The sequence below is a fragment of the Muscardinus avellanarius genome (genome assembly GCF_963383645.1).
Source record: "Muscardinus avellanarius genome assembly, chromosome: 1".
Classification (NCBI taxonomy): Eukaryota; Metazoa; Chordata; class Mammalia; order Rodentia; family Gliridae; genus Muscardinus; species Muscardinus avellanarius.
The window spans coordinates 175453275-175479393 of NC_137786.1; the positions used below are offsets into that span (position 1 = coordinate 175453275).

The 26119-nt window shown below is 54.2% G+C and overlaps 1 protein-coding gene across 2 annotated transcripts in view; it reads right to left on the reverse strand.

Annotated features, from left to right (window-relative positions):
* The window catches only part of DGAT2 (diacylglycerol O-acyltransferase 2), a gene marked incomplete at both ends in the record, with an annotated part of 31575 nt that extends 6918 nt beyond the window's left edge, over positions 1-24657 (reverse strand). The window contains 4 exons of one of the 2 annotated variants that reach the window (XM_080698011.1): positions 3338-3408; positions 3765-3872; positions 9600-9728; positions 24537-24657. In XM_080698011.1, the coding sequence (XP_080554137.1) occupies positions 3338-3408; positions 3765-3872; positions 9600-9728; positions 24537-24657 (429 nt within the window). The remainder of the gene's footprint in view (positions 1-3337; positions 3409-3764; positions 3873-9599; positions 9729-24536) is intronic. The other variant, XM_080698012.1, reaches the window with a different exon arrangement.
* Between the last annotated feature and the right edge of the window lie 1462 nt (positions 24658-26119).

A 26119-nucleotide genomic window follows, 5' to 3' on the forward strand; every position in this document is an offset into this window, starting at 1 on the left:
AAGCCTTGCCTACACTTAGCCCGCAGGAAACCATGGCAGAGGTAGGCAGGAACAAGGCCAGCACCTGGCTCCTACGCCAGCCCTGCCTCTGACTTGTTAGTGACTTTGGACAGTGTCCCCTCTCTGGGCCTCAGTCTGCCCGTTTGGAAAATGAGACTGTTGGACATATAGATGATTCTACGCTCAGTCTCTCCTAATCTCCTCTCCAAAGGTCCTGCCTATGCCTCAGGGACAGGACCCAGGCCTCTGGCCACCCCTCTTCCACGCAGCTTTTAGTACTGGCTCCTGACATCTGAGCCCCACCCCTGCCAGAGGAAGAGATGCTCTCTGGGCCAGCTGAGCTGCTCTGGTGCCAAAGGGCCCCATAAAGCAGGGAGTGGGGCAGAAGGGTAGATACAGCTGGAGTCCTCATTACATAACTAGTGGCAAGAGGCCAGGAAAAAGGGGTGGGACAGGAGGGTCACACAAAGCGTTAGCCCTGACGTAAATCACCAAGGCCAAGTCCTCCCTCAACAGAAGGGAGTTCGAGGCTCCAGGGGCCAGAGCATAACTGGGCACGGGCCTCAGGTCGAGGCTCAACGTCCCTGGCTGTGTCAGGCCCAGCTTGGCTCTGGTCCTGACGCCCAGGGGCCTCACAGGGACAGCTGGCACATGCCCTGTGGCTCCAACTCCCAGATGACTTCTTGTAACAGAGCTGTGATGAGGACATGAGGTTTGTTTGAGTTATTTTGGAAGAGTAGCAATCAAGTGCGGAAGGGCACCTGCCTGTCCCAGGCTTGACCAGTAGTCACCATGGCACCCTGTTCTGGGTGGAAGGGGCCACCAGCCTCCAGGAGGCTTCCTGAGGTCAAGGCTACAGAGATAAAAGGAACACTGGGGTTTGGCCCCTGGTGGTGGTGGTGGGGGGGGTTGGGGGAGGAAAGAAAGAGAGAGTGAATGAGCTCTCATATAGGCACACACTGAGAACAGTCCATAATCGTTCATCCCAACTATAATTTTAAGTTTGATCTATAGTCTTTAATTTATATATGATAACATATAATTTAAATTTACGATTCTTTTTATCATATAACTGCTCCATTTTTCAGATGGGATAAATGATACTCAGTGAACTTGAGAAAGTCTGTGCAAGAAAGTAACTAAGTCTAGCAGGATTCTTTAGACAGTGAGTCACCCCAAGAGTAGGGATGAGGGCTGACTCTCCTGTGTTCCCATGCCAGCACAGCGCCCCGCACTGGACAGGGAGTAATGACGGAAGGTCAGAGAACTGGAGTGAGAAAGCAGGAGCCTAAACCCAGGCCTCCAACAGCAAAGAGGGGAGAGGGACCCTAGGAAGTGGGGATCCATCCAAAGAGGAGCTCCAGGGACACCACAGGCAGTAGGAATTCAGTGGGAATGAATCTGGGGCGCTGATTCAGGGAACCTGGACTCTAGCACTGTTGCTACCACAAGACCTGCTGTGCAGCCTGGACGAGTCCTTGCTCTTCTCTGGGGCTCAGTTTCCTCACCTCCAAAATGAGAGGGTTGTGTCCTGTGATGCAACATCCTCCCAACAACATGAGCCTCGAATTGTTTTCAGTCAGAGAAATGAGGGCCAGGAGAGGTAGCCCTGACCTGGAGGAGTAGGAGGTCTTGGGAGGACCGGGTGGGCAGAGGGAGCTGGCCCTGGGCTGCCCCCACAGAACCCAATGCAGTGGAAGAATGCAGGGCTACCTGGCTACCTCCCCCAGGCCCATGCCAGGATGTCTCTGTGGCTGACGCACACACCCCATATCCCAGAGCACTTTCGAGCTCACACACTACTACCTCCATCCCCTGCCTTCTGCTGGGTGGCCTTGGCAGCTAGGGTGTGACTGGCTGGGTGCGAATGAGCCGGCCAGGCAGGTCTTTCTCCTTTGGGGAAAACCTGCATATTGTGCTGGAGTCACCCACAATCTTCCAGCATTGCCTACACACATCAGGGACAGCTCTGCCTCACCAGCCTCCTGTGCAGACCACATGGGGGGCAGACAGAGCCAAGACCCCAGAGCTGGCCTGAGCCACCGTTTCTGCCAGGATTGGAGGCCACCCTAGAGAAGACCAGTGCTCAGAAGCAGCCAGCAGAGCAGCAGGAAGGAAACCCAGAGACTAGTGTGGTCAAAACTTGCTACCGAGGGAGAAGAGACCGTGTTCTGCAAGAGACGGTGTCTACCTTGAGTCACATGAGGCTTCTCCAGTCTCCATCCTCCCAGCCTGTGGAAAGCCTGAATGGCCACCCAGTTCCTCAATCTGCAGTACAGATGCAGCATGCTGGTGGCAAAGCCCAGGCTTCCAGGCCCGACAGAGACTGGACCCTCAGCTCGACTGCTCACCAGCTTTAGTCAGCTTGGAACTCTCTAGCCCTCCGCTTCCTCTTCTGTAGAAGGGGATGAAATTAATGCCAGCCTTCCAGGGTGTGCTGAGGTTTAAAGGTGAAAGGTGCTGCTCTCTCTCCTTTCTCCTCCTCACCAGCACCTGTCCCAGTTTTTTCTCCAACCTGGGGCCTCCACTCCCACTGTTTTCCCTGCTTCCTCAGGGCTGCACATCCTTATGGGGGCTCTAGGCGTACCCCTCCCGGGGCCTCTGCAGCTACTCTGCCTCCCGGGGTCTCTCTCACCTCTCTCACTGCTCAGCACGTCGCCCAGGCCCTTATTCCCAGGGTCACCACCCCAGCAACTGGCTGAGAGAAGCGACACTTCCACAAGACCCGTGGAGGGATCCAAAGCCCCTCAAGCCTGCTGCTTTCGGTTCTATCCCTGGCTCAGGCCAAATGAGCTTGACTACCTTGGTACTGTTCTTGTTAAATCACTCCACTTTAACTTATGTCCTTAATGTTCACTAAAGGGCAAACAATGGCCAATACAGGCCATTATACTCGCCCCTTACATAACGCAGGCTCTCCATGTATGAATTATCTTTTAGAACAAAGGATGGATTAAATATGCTTCCCCAAAGAACCAATGAACTTTTCCCCAAACAAGAAGCCAATGACTATCATGTTTCTCTTGTTGCTTTAGCTGCCAGAAAGCTCAGATCTGAATGTGAAGTTCAACTGTAGCAATTTTATTTGCCCTTAGGGCTGAAATACTAGTATTGTTTCCCCCTAAGTCTTGATTTTTCTCTTTACTTGATATGACATTATATGTATCCAAAGATGCCTCAAATCCTGTTTAAAGGCAGGCAGAGTGTGAATGAATGCTCACAGCAGGAGATCCCACACAGTTCAACTCCACACATGTGATCATGTGCACAGGTGGGCCATGGCCTGGGTTCAGATTTCTGTCCATTCCCACTCTCCCCAGATAATGAGGGTCTTTACCTGGATGGGAAAGTAGTCCCGGAAGTAGCGCCACACAGCCCAGTTTCGTACCCACTGTGATCTCCTGCCACCTTTCGGGGAATAAAATATAGGATTGGGAAGAAGTCGGGGTAGGGGGCATCTGACAAGGCAGACAGGCACGGCCACCCCGAGGTCGGTGACTACTTGCTCATGTGGCATCTTCACCCTGCCCACTGGCCCCTGTCCCACGCTCCCTCTCATTCTCCAGCCCCTTGGTTGAGGGGCACACCCATGAGGACCAGTGGGGCTGACTGAGGAGCTTTAACCCCCGCCCCACACACCGGGCTACCCAGTGCTCTTCACACACTGGGGCTTAAGTTAGAAACAGCAGCACCCACAGTGAGGAGCTGCAGCTGTGCTGGGGACAGGGTCCCAGGGCCTGGAGTGGCTGGGGGACCCCACTTACCTTTCTTGGGTGTGTTCCAGTCGAACGCCAGCCAGGTGAAGTAGAGCACGGCGATGAGCCAGCAGTCAGTGCAGAATGTGTACATGAGGATGGCGCTGCAGGCCACTCCTGGGGGGAAGAAGCCCCGGGTCAGACCTGTCCCCTTGGTGGGGCCTCAGGCTCCCCTGGGCAGGGTTCAATAGGTACTCCCTGTGGCACTAAGCTGAGCACAGGAAGAGCCCTGGGCACGGGCCCGCAGCCAGTTTTCCTGGAAACAGCTGACGGAACGTGCAGTCCACGGGACAAGAGCCTCCCTTCCCAGACTCTGGCCGCTGGCCTGGTGCTGCGGGCGCCTATTCACTGAGCAGCAGCACCAGAGGAGGGAGACTTCAGCTTCCTGTGAAGCTGTTTGTATTGTCTCTTGTTAGAAATACCTACCAAGGACCTCCCCTCTATGTCTCAAGTCCTGGGACCAGCCGCTGAGTCACTGAAGCAGGGCGACATTTCCTCCTTTTAGAGATGAGAGCGCTGAGGGTTGAGCGGGAGGTAACTTGACCAAGGTCACCCAGCAGGCCAGTGACACAATCAGGATTCAAACTACTGCAGTCTGACTCTAAAGTCCGCATCCTGCAGCAGGCTCCAATTCACCAAAACGAGAGGTCTCGAGCTGTCACTGGAGGGACCTGAGAGAGGGGACTCCTGCCCCAGGAGGAGCGCTGTTCCCCTTCCAACATAATAGGGGGCAGCTAAAGCCCAGAGCTCCTCTGCCTCTCTTTCTTCAAAACCACAGGAGGATGCTAGAGGCTTCCCCTGGGGCCAGTTCCCACTTCTTCCCTGTGTTCTGGGCCCATTGGCCAAAAGGCTGAATGACTTGGCACCCAAGGAAGGAAAGCTCATGCCAAGCCTGGTCTAGCTCAGGGCTTAGCCCTAGGTGCCCTCACCAGGGCTGCTCTCCCTCCTATCTTACCAGCTTTCAAGGCCTAGCTCAGACCTCATTTATTTCAAAATTTCTCCAAGATCCTACTACCCCCCATGGATCTCTTGCCTCTGAATTCTCCACACTAGGGGGCCACATCTTTGGCCCTGGCACTCAGCACACAATCAGGGGCTGCAAGGACTCGTGCTTGGTAGAAGAGGTAGCGAGGAGCCAGCACTCACTGTGAGCCACCCTTGATGGGCACTGGAGATCTGTGCCCTATGATCCATACCATGCTGAGCCCTCTCTGGGTGCCCATGGGGGAGGACACAGCAGAATATAGACTCTTCTGTGAGTCTAAGAATGAGGAAAAGTGTTCCTTGCCATCCCTCAGCCAGTCCTGTTCTAGACTCCTGAGTTGGCCTCTCCCCATGGAAGCTAAAACGGAATGGCGACCTTGGGAAGAACAGTGAGCAGAATGACAAGGAGTCTCAGAACCATCGTTGGAATGTGACATCACAGATGGGGAAGTTGCCTCGGGGGTACCTCTGCAGCCTTCAAGATCCTATTAAAGGCCGGGCGTGGTGGTGCATGCTTGTAATCCCCGCTTGGGAGGCGGAGACAGCTTGGGAGGCGGAGACAGGAGGATCACGTTGATTCGAAGCCAGCCGCGCTGGCTTAAGAGACCCTGTTTCCAAATAAAAAATATAAAATAGGTCTGGGAGTGTACCCCGGAGATAGAAGGGCTTCCAGGAACCCCAGTACCACAAAAAAAAAAAGATCCTATTAAAGGCAACTGTGGAGTCCTTAAGTCAGCCAGGCTGAGAGCCATGTCTATGTCAAGGCTGCTTACAAAGCCGTGTTGTTCAGCAGTCAGCCTCAAGCCCCCTCCTTAGGCCTGGAGAAAGACCCACTCTGGCCCCCAGACAGGGATCCAAGTGCCTGCAGAGGCTGGTGATGTTCCTGGGCCGTGGTTCAGACAAGGGAGCAGTCTGGAGATGCAGCTACCAGCAAACCCAGAGGGCCTAAGCTCCCCCTGTGAAGGAGGGTGTCCCTACCCACCTGCCCTTACTCTGCAGTTATGGCAGCCTGGACAGAAGAGAAGGGAACTGACCAGGCTCCAGAAATTGCATGCTAGTCCCAGCTTTACTCAGCTGGGAGCCACGCCCCACCCATGTATCCACAGCCCTATCTTATCTTTATCTGCCTCTCCCATTAGACTCCCTCTAGCCAACAGCCCTCAGTCCTGAGCTCTTTGGGAGCTAGAATCAGGTCAGATCAATACCTCCAGCCTCCACCCTGGAAAGGTTTATTGAGCAAGCAAGTGAACTAAACCCACAGATGATGATCTTTTCTCAGGCTGCTCCCTTTTCGCACCTTCTCAGGTCATGGGGCCAGAGCAGAGACCAGAGACATTGGGCCCTTGAGACATAAGCAATGGGCTTGAAAGACCCGGCTTGCTCCTCCTGGGGAGGCTTAGGACCACCCTCACACATCGCCCCTCCCAGATGACACAGCAGACCACAAAGTAGCTCATGTAGCAACAACGTGGTACCCAAGGCCTGTGGCGTGGGGCAGTCTAAGGCTGTACCATGGCAGGGGAGGCAGCAGCAGGGCAGGTGAAAAGTAAGGGACTCTGGGGCCAAAGAAACCTGGAGACTTGGCCCCGCCACCTGCTGGCCTGGGCCCCAGCCCGAGCCTCTGCTTGCTTGAGGGATGCTGGGAAGATGAGATGACATGATGCTTGGGCCTAACACACAGCCTGGTGCGTAGTAAGTGCTCATGGACTTGGATGGGGGAGCAGGTAACATCTAAATTTTTTTTTTTTTTTTTTGGTGGTACTGGGGATGGAACCCTTCTACCTCTGGGCTCCACTCCCAGACCTATTTTTTATATTTTATTTGGAAACAGGGTCTCTTAAGCCAGTGAAGCTGGCTTCGAATCTGCCTAATCCTCCTGTCTCTGCCTCCCAAGTGTGGGGATTATAAGCGTGCACCACCACACCCGGTGACATCTAAATATTTTCACTCATCTCTTATGGAAGTTTAGATTTTATGAGGTTTATTAACCACAGAAATATTGTCAGTGCCTATTGATATATTACCAATCCATAACAAAGGTATTTTCATATCATATTATAGCAGTTGAAGATATCTTGAAAAACCGTTTCTTTTCATTACTACTTAACAATTCCAGTAATGATGACCTACCTGCTACTAGTTTTTTTTTTTTTTTTTTTTTTGTGGTACTAGGAATTGAACCCAAGGGCATTCTACCTCTGAGCTATACTCCCAGGCCTATTTTTTATTCTTTATTCTGAACCAGGGCCTCACTAAATCGCAGAGGGCCTCGCTAGGCTGAGGCTGGACGCAAACCTGTGATCCTCCTGTCTCAGCCTCCCAAGTACTGAGATTACAAGCGTGTACCCAGCAAAGTCTTAAGTTTTACTGTAATAGTAAAAAAAAAAAAATACATGTATTACTATATATCTAACTGGTTTTTTTCAGAGGGATGTTACTGGGGATTATATCTAGGAACATCCTATCTGACTACACTCCCAGCCCTTTTTATTTTTTCTTTTTGAAACAGGGTCTCACTAAATTGCTGAGACTGTCCTTGAAGCTGCAATCCTTCCAAGTATTGGGATTAGAGGCATGCACCACCACGCCTGTCTCTAAATGGGGTTTTAACTCTGTGCATATTTGTATTTCGACATCACCAGTTTCCTTTGAAATCCTATGTACTTTATATTATACATTTAAAAGCACTGAGAAAGTCTCCAGGTTCAACCAGATTACCAGACGGCTGTATGGCACATAAACGGTAAAGCCCAGGTGGGAACCACAGCAGCCTTCGCAATACCTGGCAAGCCTCTGCCAGCAGGCATGGGCCGCCATGGGAGGGAGTGGCTGGGCTGCTCTGGGTAATAATTAGCAGCAGTTTAACAGACCAGCCCATCCAACCAGGCCTGGCTCCCACCTACAGAGGGTGTTGAGCAGGCAAGCTGGGCCAGTTTCTGGGCTGTGGTTGGGCCTGATCGATTGTTAACCTATAGCTCGGGGCTAATCCTCGATGTATGCTATGTGGGTTGGGGTTCTAGAGGCTACTCGGGGCCCCACAAGTCAAATCCTGGCCTACTGAGACAGGAGAGCGGCAGCATCTTAGTGCAAGTGGGTACACGGAGCCAGTGAAGCAGCCTAGGCTGGGGTCTGGGGCGCTGGGATTCTGGTTCTTGTTCTGGTCCTACTTTCTTCTCATTCCTACTAGTTCCCAGCTTCTGATCTAAACAAAGAAGTGACACTGTGCCCTCTTCTCCAGTGATAGTTCTGACAGGTAACCAAACTCAGGGTTCAAGCCCCAAGGGGGCCAGTTTCATTTGCTCTATTCCCCAAACCAATGTTTATCTTTCTGCAACCACAGATCCCTGTAAGACTCTGAGGACAGCTATGGCCCCTCTCTCCACAAAAATGTGCACAGAGTCTTGCATATAACTTTAGGGGTTCAAGAACTCCCCAAAGCCTACTCTTTTTTTTTTTTTTTTTTTTTTTTTGCGGGTTTGGGGATGGAACCCAGGGGCATTCGACCTCCAAGCTACATCCCCTGCCCTATTTTTTATTCTTTATTTTGAAACCGGGTCTCACTGAGTTGCAGAGGGCCTCACTAAGTAGCTGAGGCTGTCCGCGAACCACGATCCTCCGGTCTCAGCCTCCCGAATGCTGGGATTATAAGCGTGTGCTACCACACCCGGCTCCCAAAGTCTACTCTTAAGCTTAAAGGTGAAGACAGTTTCAGCCAGGCCCACTCACTCTGGGCTCTCTGGGGTGTGTACTGGGCTTCCACTCAAATCCCAACTCTGCCATTTAATGACAGCTGCAATCTCAGGTAGTCGCTGAACTCCTGTGAGTTTCCCTATCTGCGAAGTGGGGATTTAAGGAAAGACATGACAAGGGCCTGGCACACTGGGATTGTCCCACCCCTCTGCTCTGTAAATGTGGTCTCAGAGCCCCCACCCCCCATGCCTGCTCTTAGGAGGGGTGCTCAGCCCTGAAAAGCTGCTCCTGATGACCCTCATCAGCCCGGCCAGCTGGCCCTCAAGAGTGGGTGGTCCGGAGGACCTGGCTCGCAGGCACTGGGCTACATTCCTATGCTCTGCAGTGGGTCTGTCTGTGAAGATGCCGGGAAGTTACTACTGTGTGGTGAGCAGAGAGGCCTGGGGAAGAAGGAGAGGCCTCCAGGAAAGCCAAGCCCTGCCCTCCTCCCACATGGTCCCTATCATCCTGACGCTGGCCTGGATGACAACCCAGGCAGGGAGGGCCCCTAGCTGGACCTGCAGAAGTAGCAGCCCATATGCTGACGTGTACGGTGCTGAGAGGCGGGAGGTGTCCCGCAGCATGGGTGAGGGCCAGGGCTGGGGTCTTGGGGCCTTCCTGACAATGGCTCTCTTGTAACGAGGGCCCTGGGCGGGTGTTCTCGATCCTTATCTTCAATCCCTGTGGCTTCCTAGGAGCCCATGTGAAGCAGGCAGCATTGTCCTCACATTCAAAAGCAGGGAGCTAATGTCCAGAAAGCGCACGGAGCTTTGTATGGCAAAGAGTTTGTATGCAGTAGCATACGAACCTGGCACCAGAGAACCCTAAGGCAAAGCGAATGTTTGTTGGTATGCTGTGGGAGGGTCACATCTTTGGGATCCCACAGACTTGGATTCAAGTGACTTGGGACAAGTTACCCATTTCTCTGAGGCATTTCTCATCTGTAAGACAGGACCATACCACCATCTCCCACTGACTCAGTATGCCTCACGAAGGCCTGGGGCTGGAGCACTGGACCAGGGACCCAACGGTGGAAGTAGAGGAGGCCATGGAGGGGATGCTCCTGCTCTAGTCTCTGCTGGGGGTATTCCCCTGCCCGCCCGCCGGACACCCTCCCCCAGCCCCACTTACCCAGCACAAGGAAGGACAGGACCCACTGCAGTACTGAGATGACCTGTAGCTGCTTTTCCACCTGGGACTTGTTGAGCCAGGTGACGGAGAAGATGTCTTGGAGGGCGGAGAGGATGCTGGAGCCAGTACCTGTAGCAAAAGCAAATGTCAGCCTCTGCCACCCTTCCTTGTAGCTTCAGAGGTACGGCAGCAGACCACCACCCACAGGTGCCTTCCTAGACCTGATCAGGGCTATGGGCCACAAATTCAGACACATCTGGGTTCAGATCCTTGCCCTGCCACGGAATGGCTTTATAGTGGGATGTTTATGTGTGTCCCTGTGCCAGTTTCTATACATGCACAACGGGAATGATGTCCCCTCGTATGTCATTTATAAACCAAGTGTGGTATCTAAAGAGCCTAGCCCTGGAGCTGGGCCTTGGGCAGGCTCTCCATAATAGCCAGTTCTCTTCCCTCTCCTCTGCCCCCAAACTCCTGACCTCATCCTTTATCTGGATCTAGCACAAATATTTAATCATTACCAGTGTCTGTGAGGCCAAGGACAGAGGTTCAACATCCAATTTGCAATGTTTTTTTTTTTTTCTCCAAGTGTACTTTGAGTATCACCAAACCCTGCCCCACCCCCTTTATCCCTGGGACTGGTACTCCTCTTCCAAGAGTTAAGCCTTTTGCTCCCACCACCTAGATCACCACCGCCTGCAGAGACATTTATAGTTAGACTTCTCAGTACTCAGAGAGGAACCCAGTGGCCAGAAAGCTCAGCAGCCTGGAGGACACGAAGGGCTGGAATTATGTTTGCCACTGAGAAGGTGCCAAGCCTAGAAGTCAGGACAAGATGTGCCATTCAGTTGGCTCTGTGACTGTGCCCCCAGGATGATGCTTTGGACTCCGGCAGCTGAAGGGTGGCGGGGCCAGGAAGCCCGGTGACTGCTGGCAAGGCAGCCCTGGGGAAGAGCTAGGTGAGGCCCCGGTCACACCTGCTCCTTCCAGCACTAGGCTAAAGCCAGGGCCACCTCACAGCCCCCTCTGCTGAGCCCAGCTGTGTGTCCTTTGCTCAACACATCTTCACCAAGCACCTACTGTGTGCTGCCCCAACATTCCTTCCCACCTCCCACTGTCCCCCGTCTTGTCCTTGAGGGTCTCATGACCTTTCACCCAGGCCAGCAGACAGGGGTTTAGGGGTTTACACTGAAGCCTTTGCTCTTCATCAAAGTCTGTAGAGCAACAAGGTCACAGCAGAGTTCAGAAAGGGACAGACCTCTCCTCAGCTGAAGCTAACAATTGCTGTGACTTTTAGGAGGCAGGGAAGAAATGCCAGTCCTTGAGGTGGACTCCCCCCACCCCAGTCCTGCCTTCTTTACCTGGTCTGATGGAGCGGAGAGAGGGGCTTGGCACAGCAGAGTTGGCCCTTGGTTCTGCTCATGGTGAGACCCCAGGCAAGACTACAGAGCTGAGTGCCAGTGCACCACACACACTGGGTGTTCAGTAGCACCTAAGGCTCCGCAGGCCTAACTGGGCTGGAGGTGGCACTAGATAAGGTCACACAAGAAAATAAAGAGGCTGGGCCCTGGAGCCATTCCAGGTCTGGCTTATAGTTGCTTCTTCACCTCCTTTATAAAATCCTGTCATCGCGGGCCACCTCCAGACTTGCCCAGACACCCATGCTGGAGCCTGAAAGCCCCCAGATCATCCAGGGGAGCCTCACGGACACTGTGCCCTGAGAGGGACCCTGACTGGCCCAGGGGTGCTCAGGCAGTAGGTGACAAAGTAGGAATCCAGTATTCCTGCCCCTACGCAGGCACCTCCCTTCCTACAGCAGCTGCAGAGTGCAAGGGACTCTGCCCAGGCAACACAGCAGCTCCAAGGGTGGCCACGCTCAGGCCCTGTGGCGCCTGTGCCACTGCGGGGCCTGGGCAGATGAGTTAGTCACTATCTTACACCCTGGAAGGTACCATGGCTTTGCACCCTGGCAACATGAGGTGAGAGGCGTGGGTGAACATACGAGGGGTGGAGGTAAGCCCCAAGCCCAGGCCTGAAGCCCTGATCTAAGGCTGGCTGGCCACACCATCCAGCGGCAGCAGCTCTGTCTCTGAGCTGAGCAGGATGAAGTGATGCAGGAGTCATCACTGGGCTGCGAGCGGAGGTTAAGGCACGTAAGTCCCTGCTTCATCTGGTGCAGACCAGGTGCCTTTGCTGGAGAGAAGACAAAAGGTACTCTAGCACTCCCCTCCCAAAAATGTGGTCTAGGAACGGTGGCATCAGTGTCACCTGTGAGCTGGTTAGAAATGCCTGGATCCACTGAGTGAAATCTACATTGTGACAAGGCCCCCAGGTGATTAAATTCACAACTGTAAGGACCTCTGTCCAAACCCTCAGGTAGAGAACACTGGACTGAAGGAGGAAGCTGGGGCTGCCCTCTTCTGCAGCAGAGAGCAGGGAATCAGATACCTCACGGGCATCTACTTCTTACTATAGACAGCACCTCAAGGCCAAAAGTTTGAGGTGTGATTAAGGAAAGGTACACTGGGAGTCATGTTGTCTAGTCCCCAGCCTTTGGGCGGGGGCCAGTCAACTGTGGCTTGTGGCAGCACTCCGGCTCGCAGTAAAGAACGCAGGAATTCCTCATTGGTGACAGATTCCCAACTGAAACAACTGAGAAATTCTTCTTTTACCGAATCCAAACCCACTTCTAAGGTTATTAGTTCTGTTACTATTAGATAAGGTAAGCACCCAGCCCTCACCCCATTTTATGGATGGAAACCCACAATACCAACATAGAGGCAGCCCAGAGCCCAGGCTCTTCCCACCTGGCCCATTCTGTTCTCATCCTGCCGTGCACAGCCCCAAGTATCGCCCAGGCTCACTCTGCCAACAAAGTGGGGATGCGGTCTAGAGAGGAGGGGCCGGGGTTTCTTCGGGAGCTAAATGGCAGGCTGCCTGGGGAGGGAGACCGGCTCTGCATCCTTTAGGCCCAGGCCTGCTCCCCAACCTCTCTGGTTGGCTAAAAGTTCAACCCCAGGAGCTGGCCCGTCCATGGATGCCAGACTCCAGGCCAGTGGAAGCTTCTAGTGGGCCCACAGGATATTCAGTCACTGCTCCTCTGCTTAGAAGGCCTCCCTGCTTTGTCCACCCCATGACCCCTGACAATTAGACAAAGCAGTTCATCTTTCAAAACCCAGAGAGGGCAGCACGTCCCCCAGGAAGACAGGAGAAAGAAAGTCTTGCCTTCTCTGGGGAACTCTAAGGACTACGCAAGCCTGGAACCATTGGGAGCTGTCTTGCCACCCCAGAGAGATTTTCTGTTTGAAGAGGAAGTCAGAAGAGAGCAGCACAAGAGAGGAACGAGAGGAACGAGAGAGACAGAGAGACAGAGACAGAGACAGAGAGAGAGACAGAGAGAGAGAGAGATCGATCCTCCTGACTCTCACAGCCCCTTCCCCTGAACTGACTACCCATTACAAATTGATTCTCACATTAGGCTGGAAGCTGCCTGAGGATCAGACCTTGGTATGATCCACACCAGGTTCCCAGTGCATTGCGAGGCCTGGCCCAGGTTTGCTGAGGGAGAGGAAGAAAAACCCCCAGCACAGGCCCTTGGGTTCCCTCCCTGCAGGGCTGATGACACCCGAGGTATGATGCCCAAGAGGCCCGCTGAGCATTTGCACGGGCACTTGGGCTCTTAGTGTGGCGTCATCACCCCATTTTGGTGGTGATATGGGACCTAGCATTCAGCACCATACAGCAAGTCTTGGGACAGGTGCCTGGCAGCTAGGAAGTGAGGGTTCAGTTTAGACCCCCCAGACCCTGCCACCCAGCTGTCAGCACTTCCTCTGCCCTGGCTGTGGCTGGGAGGAGTCCGGCAAAGCTGGTAGGAATGCCAATCAGATGCCACCTCCTTCATCACCCAGCCCGACTTTCCCTGACTCCTGGGTGGGGTGGCAGGGAGCCTCAGCACCCAGCCAAGTCCTAGCTCCAGTCTGCTCCCTGTCTACCCTAGCCCCCTGCACCCCTGAGGACACCTGCTCTCTGCACCCCCCACAGCAGCAATCCCACTGCAGCCCAGGTATATTCACCTGATCACCCTCTCTGCCAGTAGCTCATGGGCACCAGGGATGGTATCTGGTTCATCTGTGTGCCCTGAGATCTGCACAGGGCCTGGCAATGAAAAGAGCTCATGGAGCCCCGGAGACAGCGAAGGCTTGGGTGCCCAGGTTAGACAGAGCTGCTGGCAGATGGCCAAACCAGCCCCATCACTGAGGACCTCAGGGCCCCTCTTGTCTTCCATAAGCACAAGTTTCCCCACCTATGAAGGGAATGGAAACCCCTACGTGTGTGTGTGTGTGTGTGTGTGTGTGTGTGTGTGTGTGTGGAGAGACAAAGATAGGCTTTAGAGCAACTTAACTAGTCTTATGAAGAAAAGACTCCTCCAGGTGTTGTGGCACATGCATGTGACCCCAGTACTTGGGAGGCTGAGATGCGAGGGTCACAAGTTCCAGGCCAGCCTCAGGAACTTAGTAAGACCCTCAGCCACATAGCAAGACCCTGTTTTAAAATAAAGCGAGCTGGGAATCAAGCTCAGAGGTAGGAATGTCCCTGGGTTCAAGTCCCAGTACAAAAATAGCCACTCCAGGGCAGCATGTATTTTACATGGCTCATTTGCTTCTCCATGTATGGAGGGCAGAGGTGCAGAGATACTAAGGTCCTGAGCAGCTTTCTTAAGATACAAAAAGCAATCCCCTACCCCTAGGTCTATATGGCACACTGCTGTCCCCCAGCACTACCTAGGAAGGTGAAGGCAGGGACAGTCAGCCCCATTTCACAGAGAGGGAAACTGAGGTGAAGTCACCTGCTTGTTTGGGGTACAGGGCACCAAGAATCAGGGCAGGTATTTGGACCCCACATTCCCATCATTTCCATGAAGGCTGGTCCCCACTAAACAAGCCAGTCCACATTCAGCCTGGACTTCAGGGTGATACTCTACTAGAGCAGGCTGCTCGGCCCACGCTGTGTCCAGAGCCTCATGGGGACAGGGCTGTGCAGACTGGCCACACAAGGAGTGTGACCCCACCCAGGTGCTCCCACATGTCAGGTTCCCGCTCCCAGGGCCGCCTGCAGCAGTGGGCCCACGCAGCTTGAGTCCCAGGCCCAGCCCAGGGTTGGTGGTGGCCATGGGTGTTTTGGAATGTCCTTGCCCAACATCTGATATTAGGAGGCCATACCCCAGGGCTGACAAAGGCAGCTTCACGGGCTTCCTGAATGTGGCAGAGCCTGAACCCCAGCCCCCTAGATCTGAGAACGGGCCCCTGGCCAGCTTGGCTCCTGCCTGGCTCTGTGACCTTGGGCAAGTCGCCTCATCTCTCTGGGCTTCAGTTTTCTCATCTGTATATGTGCCCCCTCCTGGGTAAGAGTAAGAATCCCCACCTTGCAGCGTTATTGGGGAGGTTACATGAGAAGTCTGTGTAAGGTACACTGGCACTTGTCAGGCGATCATGGCATTGCTTCTACTATCTACCAGAGGGGGAAGAGGTATAAACAATGAGCAAAGGTTTTCAAGAGGTGCATGGTGACAAGGTTGTGTATTACAAGCACAGGTTGCAGAGTGGGAGGAGTGGCTGGGGAGGCTCCAAGGAGGTCCCAAAGCTTCTGCAGGGACCTAAAGACAAGGTCCAGAAGGCAAAGAGGAGAGAGGCACTGTGTGTGGGGGGCAGAACAAAGACTCAGAGGGAATTCCAAGGAGGCAGGCCCAAAGGCAAATGCTCACAGCCCAGAGAGGGGGCAAGGGGAGCCATATTCACCCAGAAGCGATGCTAAAAATAGAGATGTAGGGATGAGCAGTGGCTTCATGGAAGAGGAGGTGGGGACGGAGATAAGACCCGAAGCATGGAGCAGAAGATGGGATGCACTAATGGTCACTGCTGGGGCAATGGCAGTGAGCACACTGGCTGAGGTCCTGCCTAAGTAGGAAGCTTACATTTGGCTGAGGATGAGATAAGGCAGCTACCTGTAAATGCATGGTGTTATGTCAGGTGGTGATGAGAGCTAGGGAGAAAAATAACTTGGGGCAATGAAATAAGAGCCAGGGGCCCAGGCTCCCTGGGGAAGCGCTGGCACGCATGCACCGGGTGGGCAGGTCATGTCTCTGACAGCCCACGCTGCACCACCTGCACCACCAGCATCTGGGGAGGGGCCGTGAGGCCTGGAGAGCTACAAACAACGGGAGTCAGGAGAACTTGTCCCCTAATGTGGCCTGGATGAGTCACTTCCTGTGCAAGCCTCAGTTTCCTCATCTGTACAGCGAGTCTAATACCTACCTCGTCAGGTTGTTGGGGGAATTAAATGAGATAATGCACAGGCAAGAGCTTCATAAAAAGTAAAGATCTGCGTGAATGCCAGTTAATTGTCGAGTGAGCCTCAACATCCTCTCCTGTCTAATAGGTACTGTAGCAACGCCTACCTTGCCTCAGAGCAGAGACGGTAGGTGACAGGCAGGCAGGATTCAAACCCTGGCTCTGATGTTTCCTTCAGTGGGACCTTGAAAACCACCTTCCATCCTTGAGACTCAGTGTCCTCTTTGGTGTTGGTGTAGGATCCTTCTGAGGAGTCTAAATTGCACGTGAAAGGGCCATGGATCTGAGCCAGAGAGAGCCAGAGAGGTAGCAGAGGAGTGAGATCCTCCTGGGCTCCCTGAGTGGGGTAGCATCCCACCCATACCCCAGGCCCAAGGACACCACACTCGGGCCCACCTGGAGCCGAGCTCTGCCCTGGACTTAGGTGTGCGAGAAAGTTGCCCCTAAGCTACTCCAGAGGGCTGGGGACGAGTTGCATGGGGGCAGAGGGCAGACATACTGATCGCTGGGATACCATTCTAGCCCCAGGACGTCTAAGAAGCCAAGTGCTGAAGAGATGCCACTTCTCCAAGGCCAGGGCTGAGCTGGCTCCCCAGGCAAGTACTTTAGCAGGAGTCCTGACAATGACCGGCCAGGCTAGGTGAAGGTGCCGGCTCTGGAGGAGCATGCCTGGGCTGGGCTCCTGCAAGCTTTGCACACAAGCTGGCTGCATTCAGTGCCTCAATACATGCTGGGCCAGAGACTCTCTCTAGGAAGGGACCCCTGCCCCTGCCCTGCCTGCAGCATCCCCATGCAGAGTCCTATGCCTCGGAGTCTAGTTTGCTCAGTTATTCAGCACACATTTACCAGGCCCTTGTCAATGCTGACCCCTTGGGAGCCCTACCTCTTTCCTCCAACCCAAGTTCGGGTAGCCACACTCCACAAGCCCCCTGCCCACTTCTAGACTCCACCGTTCTCATTATGGAAGAGAGTGTGAGTGTGCATTTGGAGGGATCTTGTCTCATTCATCACGTGCTCAGCTTGGGATCAGACACCAAGCAGGCACTAGGTGCTGAATGGCTGAGCCCTCGAAGGGGCTGTGACCAGTAAATAGGGAGTGGACAAGAACTGAGATAAGCCCACTGCACAGTCGACTGACCTGCGCCATGCCAGAGGGTCAGAGGAGGCATCCTGGGGAATCAGGAAGGAACGCTCTCCCCTAGCTGGAGGGGTGAGTTAAAGTCAGGAGCAACAGTGAAGGCTCCAGAGGAGAAGAGAGAGGGTGGAGTCCAAACACTGATGTCCACGCAACACGTGGCTCCCAAGCACCCTTACACGCCACGCTCCGCACCAAGGAAGGGCTTCAGGATCCTGGCTCTCCTGCTTCGTGGACACCTACTGGAGACTGAGTTCTACTCTTAGACCCCAGATATGGCTGGGGAGGTAGAGCTATCAACAACTGTACACAGAAGGCCAGTCAAGGCCAGGATTCCAGGGAGGCCCCCACCCCAGCCTGGAGAATATCCTCAGGGGTGCTTCTCAGGGGAGGTAACAACTCAGTGAGACGCCAGGTTGACAAGAGAAAGGCCAGGGATCAGGACACCAAGTCTTGTATACCCCCAAAGTCCCAGAGGGCACGTTTGGGGGATTTCATGCAAGAAATTCAGTCGGGCTACTGCACCGAGACTGAGAATATGGAGAGGGAGACATGAAAGACGAGAGGTACAAGAAGTGCTGGCCTCCACACTGCCAGCCAGGAGAGAGCCGGCCAGCACCGCCACCCTGCCACCAACTTTGATGGAGCAGCAAGCTAAGCATGCCCCAAGTCCCAAGACACTGGTGAGTCCTCTCCTGGAAACACTAACAATCTCCTTTGAGAGTTGTTTCAGAAATTAGGTGTTCTTACACAGGGCCCACTGGGACATCTGGCCCAAAGAGAAGGCCAAAAATGAGAGCTGAACCCCAGCAGAGCCCAATGTGCCGGGTAGCACCTGGCCTGGCCCTCAGCCCTTAAGTTTTCAGGACCTGCTGCAAGGCATCCTGGGTCTCCACCACATGCAGAGCCCTGGGCCTCCTCTTCCCCTCTTTAGGTCTTTGTTTCCGAACCTGACACTAAATTAGAGGCTCAGGGTGGAACAGTTGAAGTCTAGGGTCCTGCCAACTTGGGCCTTCTTTGTCCTGTTAGAATCCATTAATGAATTTTTACCCACAAAAGAGTCTCCTATCTAGAATACTGTCCCCTTCTCAGGCTACTCCAGAGGTGTGGGGCTTTAGCATTCAGCCTTTGTGAAGTTAAGGTCGAGTCCTGGGAGGTGAGTCCAGGGGTGGGTTTCTTAGATCTCCATGCTACTGACAACCTGGGGCTACGGCCAGGACCCTGGACATGGCTGCTGAGGACCCTGGTAGCCCGCTTTCTCCACCCCCACCTTCTGACCTAGCACATTTAAAAATCCGGGAGTGGGAGGGGTTGCCTGGCAACACCACCTGCTTGCGTATGCGTCGCCAAGGAGTCCCCAAAATAGGCCCCTATGACAATATATGGTGAGCGTGGGGAGATAGGTACTTCTGGGGTGCTTACCTGGGCCCCCAACAGGATGTGAGCCCCATCTTCACAAGGAGAAGCTGAAGACAAGAATGAGGAAGATGCTGACCCAGAGCAGTCAGGGGAGGACTGGCACCACAGAACCCCAGGGCTCATCTAGCAGTCCTCCTCACTGCACCCAGAGAGGGGAAGGTCTTGCTTGAGGCCACATGCAAAGCCGACAGAGTAAGGCTCCTGGCCTGGGCTCAGAGCGCTAGCTGCAATTCTAATAAGAACAGGAGTTCAGCCAGGTGCAGTGGTGCACTCCTGTAACCCCAGCTACTCGAGAGGCTGAGGCAGGAAGGTCACAGGCTAAGGCCCGCCTGGGCAACTTAGCGAGACCTTGTCTCAAAATACAAAATAAAGAGAGCTGGGGCAAGGCGTGGTGGCGCACACTTGTAATCCCAGAATTCGGGAGGCAGAGACCGGAGGTTCGTGGACAGTCTCAGATACTTAGTGAGGCCCTCTGCAACTCAGTGAGACCCTGTTTCAAAATAAAGAAAAAGAAATAGGGTGAGGGGGTGTAGCTTGGAGGTCGAATGCCCCTGGGTTCCACCCCCAGACCTGCAAAATAAGTAAATAAATAAATAATAAAAGGCTTTAAAAATAGCACTAGGGGTGTAGCTCGGAGGTTGAATGCCCCTGGGTTCTATCCCCAGAACTGCAAAAAAAAAAAAAAAAAAAAAAAAAAAAAGAGCTGGGGATGTAGCTCAGTGGAGCACCCCTGGGTTCAATCCCCAGTACTGGGGAATGGGAGAGACCCAAAAGGTCATATTTACATTTCCTGGCCCCAAGGATTTGCAGGTTCAGCACCATAACCTGGAAGATACTTTACCACACCTTTGTTGATTTATATAGGAAACTGAGAGGCAGGAAGGGGTGGTGGCTTGCTGAGGGTACACAACAGTTCAAAGGCAGAGTGGGAATTGCACAGACCCAGTCTGACATTCAGCCCCATGCCCCCAAACTGGCCAATAGCAGCTCTAAATCTGGACTCCCAAGGAGGGCCAGAGGCCTGGAAACTGACTACAGTCTCCTCTCCCAGGCGCTCACGGCCACCGCAGCTGGACACAGCATCCTCTCTGTCACCCTGTCTCTGACTCTCAGTACACAGGAAGCTTGGCCCAGGTACACCACTAGGAGACCTGGCAGTCAGCTTGCCCTCCCAGCCCAAATCTCATGCCTCTATGCTATTCTTTGTACCTGAATGTTCTTGCCTGCCTTGCTAATATCTACGCATCTTTCAAGAGCCCAGCTAAATATCACCTCTTCCAAGAAGCCTTCCCTGACCCCGGGGTGATTCAGTTTCCTCCCCCCACCCCGGCTTCCACAGATGCCCTGCTTCCTTTGCCGTCATTGTGGGGTCACTGTGCAAGGTCATCTCACGTACTCTCCCCTCCTTCCTCAAAGGCCGGGATTCTGGCTGACACACGGGAGGTGCTTGTCAGTGACTGAAGCCCAGCCCCAGTCCCCACCTTGGGGAAGCCTTCCTGGATGCCCAGAGCTGAGCCTGCCATTCCCAGTGTTGGTGCCTGCTGCACATCACACAGTACAAATGACAAGGACTTGCTCACATGAGCATCACATGTTACCTTGTAACACACTTGCCACTCAGACCCTCACATTCTGAGAGTCTGAGGTTTCCCACTCTGTTTTCAAGCTAAGGGAATCAGCTCTTCAGAGAGGAAGTGAGCTACCCAGCCATGCCCTAGAGAAAACACAGGGCTGGGATCCCAGCTGCCTAACTCCTAAGCCCTCAAAGCCACAAGGGGGACCAGGAGGGGGACCACTGTGAGCCTGGTTCCACCCACTCAGCGCTCAGCCTTCGGGGCTAGCTCCTCGCCAGACTGTGGGTGTCTCTAGAGCAGGGAACAGCTGTACCCACAGCACCCTGTAGAGGCAGGCAGAGGGGATGGAGAAAGGCTCGAGGAATTACACTGAAGCTAAAAGCAGGGCTCACTGCCAAGAGCAACAGGGAAGTCCAGTGCACCCGTGATTCATTCATTCAACAAATATTTACTGAGCACCTACTAGCTGCCATGCGCGTTCCATATGCCAGGGACACAACACCGAGAAAAACAAGGTTCTATTCCCAAGAGACTGGCATTCTTATGACATTCTTATGTTCCTGCCTGTTACCTAAACAGAACACATGATAATTTAGGTAATAATAAGGACTTAAAATGTACAAGATGCAGTGACTCAGGTGGCTCTCTAAGCAGGATGGCCAAGGATGGTCTCAGAAGTGAGCCATGCAAAGATGTGAGCAGGAAGGCAGTGCATGCAAAGACCAGGGGCAATGCTGGAGGGTCAGGAAGACACTGGCATGTGGCCCCGGCGGGTGGCACAGTGGGCAGCAGGTTGTGGGGTGGCAGGGGCTGTTCACGTGGCCTTGTGGGCCTGGAGGAGAGTTTGAAAGTATGGAGGGGTGGGCAGTGACTGGTAGTTCATCTAGGAGCAGAGGCTCCAGGGGCTGCTGGCGTCTCTACCAACCAGGACAAGCTTGGGAAGCTTCCTTGCAAAGCTTGGGAAGGGAGGAGCTGCCAGCCTCACCATGGAGACGGGGTACAACCTTCACTTATGGTCAGCAACCCTCTTGAGCACCCAAGATGTGCATCGCTTAGACCCTCCTGGCTTTACCACGCTTCTCTTGTTCATGGAGGCTAGCCACCAAATGGCACGTAGACCTGAGTTCTGGCCTGGTGGGTTTTGTTTTGTTTTGTTTTGTTTTATGGGGGGGGGTCTGGGGGTGGAACCTAGGGGCATTTGGCCTCCGAGCTACACCCACTGCCCTATTTTTTTATTCTTTATTTTAAAATAGGGTCTCACTAAGTTGCGGAGGGCCTCACTAAGTAGCTGAGGCTGTCCGCAAACCACGATCCTCCGGTCACAGCCTCCCGAATGCTGGGATTACAAGCGTGCGCCACCACGCCCGGCTTCCAGCCTGGTTTTGATACCTCTGGATGAGCCCTTTCTCTTTGTGGTCCTCAGTATTTCCATCAATGCCACGAGTGCTCGCCCAGATCCGGCACTAACAGATATTTATGCTCTATGACGCAAGTGCTTGCTGCTGAATTTGGGGGCGGGAGGGTGGAGGTAAGGCAGGATTTCCACACTAGCCACTGAGTCACTCAACCTGCTTTAAATATTACTCTTGGCCCTCCTGCCCCACCCCTGTTGAGCCTTCGTAACACAGGTAACCCAAGAGTTGGACTCTCTGCAGCTGGGGAAGTCAAGGAGGGGAGGAGGGTACAACCCTCATGGTAGAGGGGAGTACTGAGGTCCCCAGGCAAAAGAGACTCGTCCAAGGGTATAGAAGCCAAGCTAGAACCCGGATGCACCTCCAAGTCTGTGGCTAGCCTCCTTAAGTTACACAATATTGAAGGAGAGGGGAACATGAAGTGATATTCACATTCTATGACTTAGGACTGCATTAGATGATAAGCAATCTTCAATTCCAGAGCCCCCCCCCATCATCTAGCCACTTAGATTCACCTCCTACCAGGCCCCTGCTTGCTTAACCCCAGGGATGGGGAACTCCATCCCCACCACCCCAGCTGTGTAGTCATCAACAGCTGTTGAAAGGATTCCTCTATTGCATCAAAACCTGCCCTCACATCCCCCTCCCCTCCCCTCCCCTCCCCATTCCTGGCCTTGCTCTTTGGAGTCACACAAAATAAATTAGCTCAGAATTTTACTACCTCCATCATGTGCTGAGGCCTGTGCTGAACTCTAAATATATAGGCAAGCACCCAAGCCCCAAAAAGCCCCCAAGGGCAAAGGCAGAGACGCAGCCCAGCTAACTACAGCCTCCACACCTGGCCTAGGACAGTCCTTCAGAGACCAGAAAATACCAACACAGACATCCCTTCTCCCAGCATACACCCACCCACCCATGTTCCTACAAAGAAACCAGATGCTGAGGTATCTATTGCAATCTCTCTCACCCTTCACAGAATCCATGGTCTCTTCTTGAATACCGCCACTGACAGGGTGTTCGCCACCTCACTACAGTGGGAACTTATCTGCAGAGGCAAACTAGGCCACTGGGGAGTGTCTTCAAGGACCAAGGATGTAGAAAGCCGGTCGAGTGGAGATGCCAAGCGAATGCAAAATTTGCTTCAGCACCCTCCCTCCCCCTACCCCACCCAGTCTTTCAGCAAAGTAGATCCCAGAGAGCTAAACTGACTGGTTTGCATTTCATATCAGCCCTTGCTACATTCCTTGATGTAATTCCTTACACCTAATTTTTAAAAGTCATGTTTTCAAGATAGGATAACGACATGAAGAAATGCTCCTGATAGGATATTAAGTGACTTGGTCAAAATTATCTGCTAGAGTACAAATTCTCTTGAGTGACAAACTCTAGGTTGAAACATGAAAGCTAGGGTCACTGGCTCCTGGAAGGCATGGCTCACACACAGCCTGTGGCCAGCAGAGCCCACGGAGGGGATCTCCAGGAAGGCATGCCACAGAGAGCGCCCCTGTCCATTCCCTGAGACAAACACATTTTAAGAGGATAAATATGGGCAAGTCCCTTTCTTCCTCTGTTAAGGGCACCACAGGGAAAGGCACTTTCAGCCAGAGAAGAGGCTACCAGAGGCTCCTGGGCTGGTGCGTGATATGGCTCAGGCTTCTTGTCCCAGTATGGCAACAGCAGCTACGTTCTTCTTCAAGGGGGATGAACAACACACAGACCAAGAGGGGCAGTGGCAATCAGCAAGGAACAATGCCAGTGCTCGGGACAGTGAAACAAGCCAACACCAGCAGGGCTAACTTGCAGCCACTCCAAATATTAGAAATAATTTTGATTAACAGCAGGAAATATATGTGATGGAATGGTTAAGAGGGAGGAAACAGGATCCAGAACTCTATCTACAGCATGTCCTCCACTTCATCTGTATAATATGTATATTACATGTATGCTAATAGGAAGCTCTCTTTGGGTAGCTGATTTACCAGCAAATTTTATCTTCTTCCGACTTGTCGGTATTTTTCAGGATTTCCATAATTAGCATGTTTTATTTTTACGATGAAGGTGAGCAGAGCAGGCTATTGTTAGTTACTAAAGAAAAAAAAAAAATCCCAATGTTGAAGAGATTCAGCGAGCAGAACAGACTTAGGAGGAGTGAGGCTTCATGCATGACAGACGCACAGACTAGGACAGATAACGACTTCCAGGGGTCTCTGAGACTTGTATGTAATCCCACCCCTCTTAAGGAATATCCTAAGGAAACCTTAGGCAACATGCTTCCTCCCACTCCCGTTTCTCCAACTACAGGTAAGGGAGGGGGGAGGGATGCTTATCCTTGCAAGGGAAAAGCTGTGCTGCCCGATTTTAACCCTGCCTCTGATTCACTGCGCCTCAGTTCCACCCTGGAGGACACCACACACACACCACCACCACCACCATTCTAAGTGTGCCAGGCTCGGGGCTGCTGCCGAGTGGGCTCCACAGCTGGGGCTGGCAGATGGGCATGAGGCAGAGGGCAGTGCGGGCACACCTGTCCCAGCGTGGCATGTTCTCGGTCCAGTGGCTGTTTCAGGGGATTACAAAAGCCTGCCCCATCCAGTCTCTCAGTGTCCAAGCTTGTTCCACCTGGTGAAGGGAAGGCAGCGGGAAGTGCCAGGGGTCAGGAACAGTACTGGGGACGGGAGAAGAGTTCTCCAATATCCTCAATAACTGAGGATAGTCACCCCCATTAGCTGGGGGAAGGGAAGTGATGTAACAGATGTCGCTACGATTGAGGAACGCCAGAATGCAGAAGGAACCCACACTTGGTTAGGATGCCAGGCTGCCTGGATCCGACTGCCTAACCAGACCAGGTAACGACGATTCTTCCCTCCTACCAGACCCAGAAGACCGGAGCCAGGAGTGAGTTTCCTCAAAAGAGCAGGGAGAGTTGGGACCTCAACCTCTACTGTCCAGCCCTCTAGCACCAGACAGCTTGCCTTGAAGCCCTTTCCTGAACATCATCGTGCAGGTGCATGCCCCCAGAGTGAAACCCTCCGGGGTGCGCAGACACTCACCCCATCTCCCAGACCCCTCGCGTGACAGCGCAGATCCTCCATTGGAGCGCTCGCTCCGGGCAGCCACGGCCCGACGCTCGCCTCGCAGGACCCCAGAGTAGGCAGCGATGAGGGTCTTCATGCTGAAGCCGGCGCAGCTCACGGCCCTGCGGGAAGCCGCCTCACCTGGCGCCCCTCGCCCATGCCCCGGCCGCCGGGGCCAGGGCTTCGCGCAGAGCTCGGGAGCCCGGGGACTGCGCCCGAGCGGGGGCGCCGCGCTCCGAGCCGGGCTGGGGCTGGGGGGCGGCGCGCTGCGGCGCTGGCGGCGGTCGGGAGGCGGGCGAGGCGGCGGCCGGGGCTGCGGGCTCCGGGAGCCAGCACTTTATAACCTCACAACGGGGCGGGGCGCGACGCGGGCCGGGGCGGGGCGGGCCGTTCCACCCGCCGCCCGCACCACGTCCCCGCGGGGGCCGCGCCCCGGCCCCGCCGCCTGCGCGCCCCGGCCCGCGGCCCCGCCAGCCCTGGGCGCGGTGGGCGGACGCGGCGGGGGGGAGGAGCAGCCCGAGCCCCGACTCCCGGGGGCTCGCACGCCCCGTTACTCCGGCCGCGGCCCCCGCCCGGCCGCGCGGGCCCCCCCGTGCGCAGTGGTACGGCCTGGCAGCCGGAACGTGGGCCGGGACAGCGAGCACGTGCGGGCGCCGAGGGCGTGTGGGCGTCTGTGTTCTTTTGGCAGCGCCTGCCTTGGGCTGCCGAAGCCAAGCTCCCGCCTCTGGTCAGAGGTACTGGGATTAGATTAGGGATGTGCTTCGGAACACAGATGCCTCTGTCTTTCCATTCCGCGGAGCATCTGCGCACCGCGGGGCGCCGAGAACCCAGCGCCGGGCGGCCCTGCCCGCGGGTTGCGCACGCGGGGAGCGTGGGGGCGGCAGAGGCGGCCACGCTCGCACCACACTGGCAGCAGTATTGGGGCGAGAGAGAAGCTGGGGGGCCGTGGAGCCCTAGGAGCGAGCGGCCCCACCCCAGGGCTGGGGATTGGGAATCAGGCCCGCTGAGTCCAGTTCTGGTCCTGCCTTTCTCCAACCTCAGTTTTCATGTCTGTAAAATAGAACCATTCATCGTTATTTCTGTGAGGTACTTTGAGAACTAAACAAGGTAACGAGTGAAAAGACCCTAGCTAGTGTCCGGCACAGAAATTATTTTCATTGCCCATGAATGAGTAGGAATCTTGCAGGTGGAAGGTGCGAGCGCAAAGCAGAAAGACAGCCGTAGTCTTAGAAAAGCCGTAAGTTTTGGGCAGGGCTGGGGGGCCCACAGTGGCGAGAACCCAGGCAGCTGTTGTCCGGAGTGAGAGAGGCTGGAGCCTGAGCTTAGAAAGGCCTTTGAAGCCGGGCGTGGTGGCGCACGCCTGTAATCCCCGCGCTTGGGAGGCGGAGACAGGAGGATCTCACAGGTTCGAAGCCAGCCGCGCGCGCTGGCTTAGGAGACCCTGTTTCCAAATAAAAATGTAAAAAAAATAGGTCTGGGAGTGTAGCCCGGAGGTAGAAGGGCTTCCAGGAACCCCAGTACCACCAAAAAAAAAAAAAAAAAAAAAAAGGCCTTTGAGT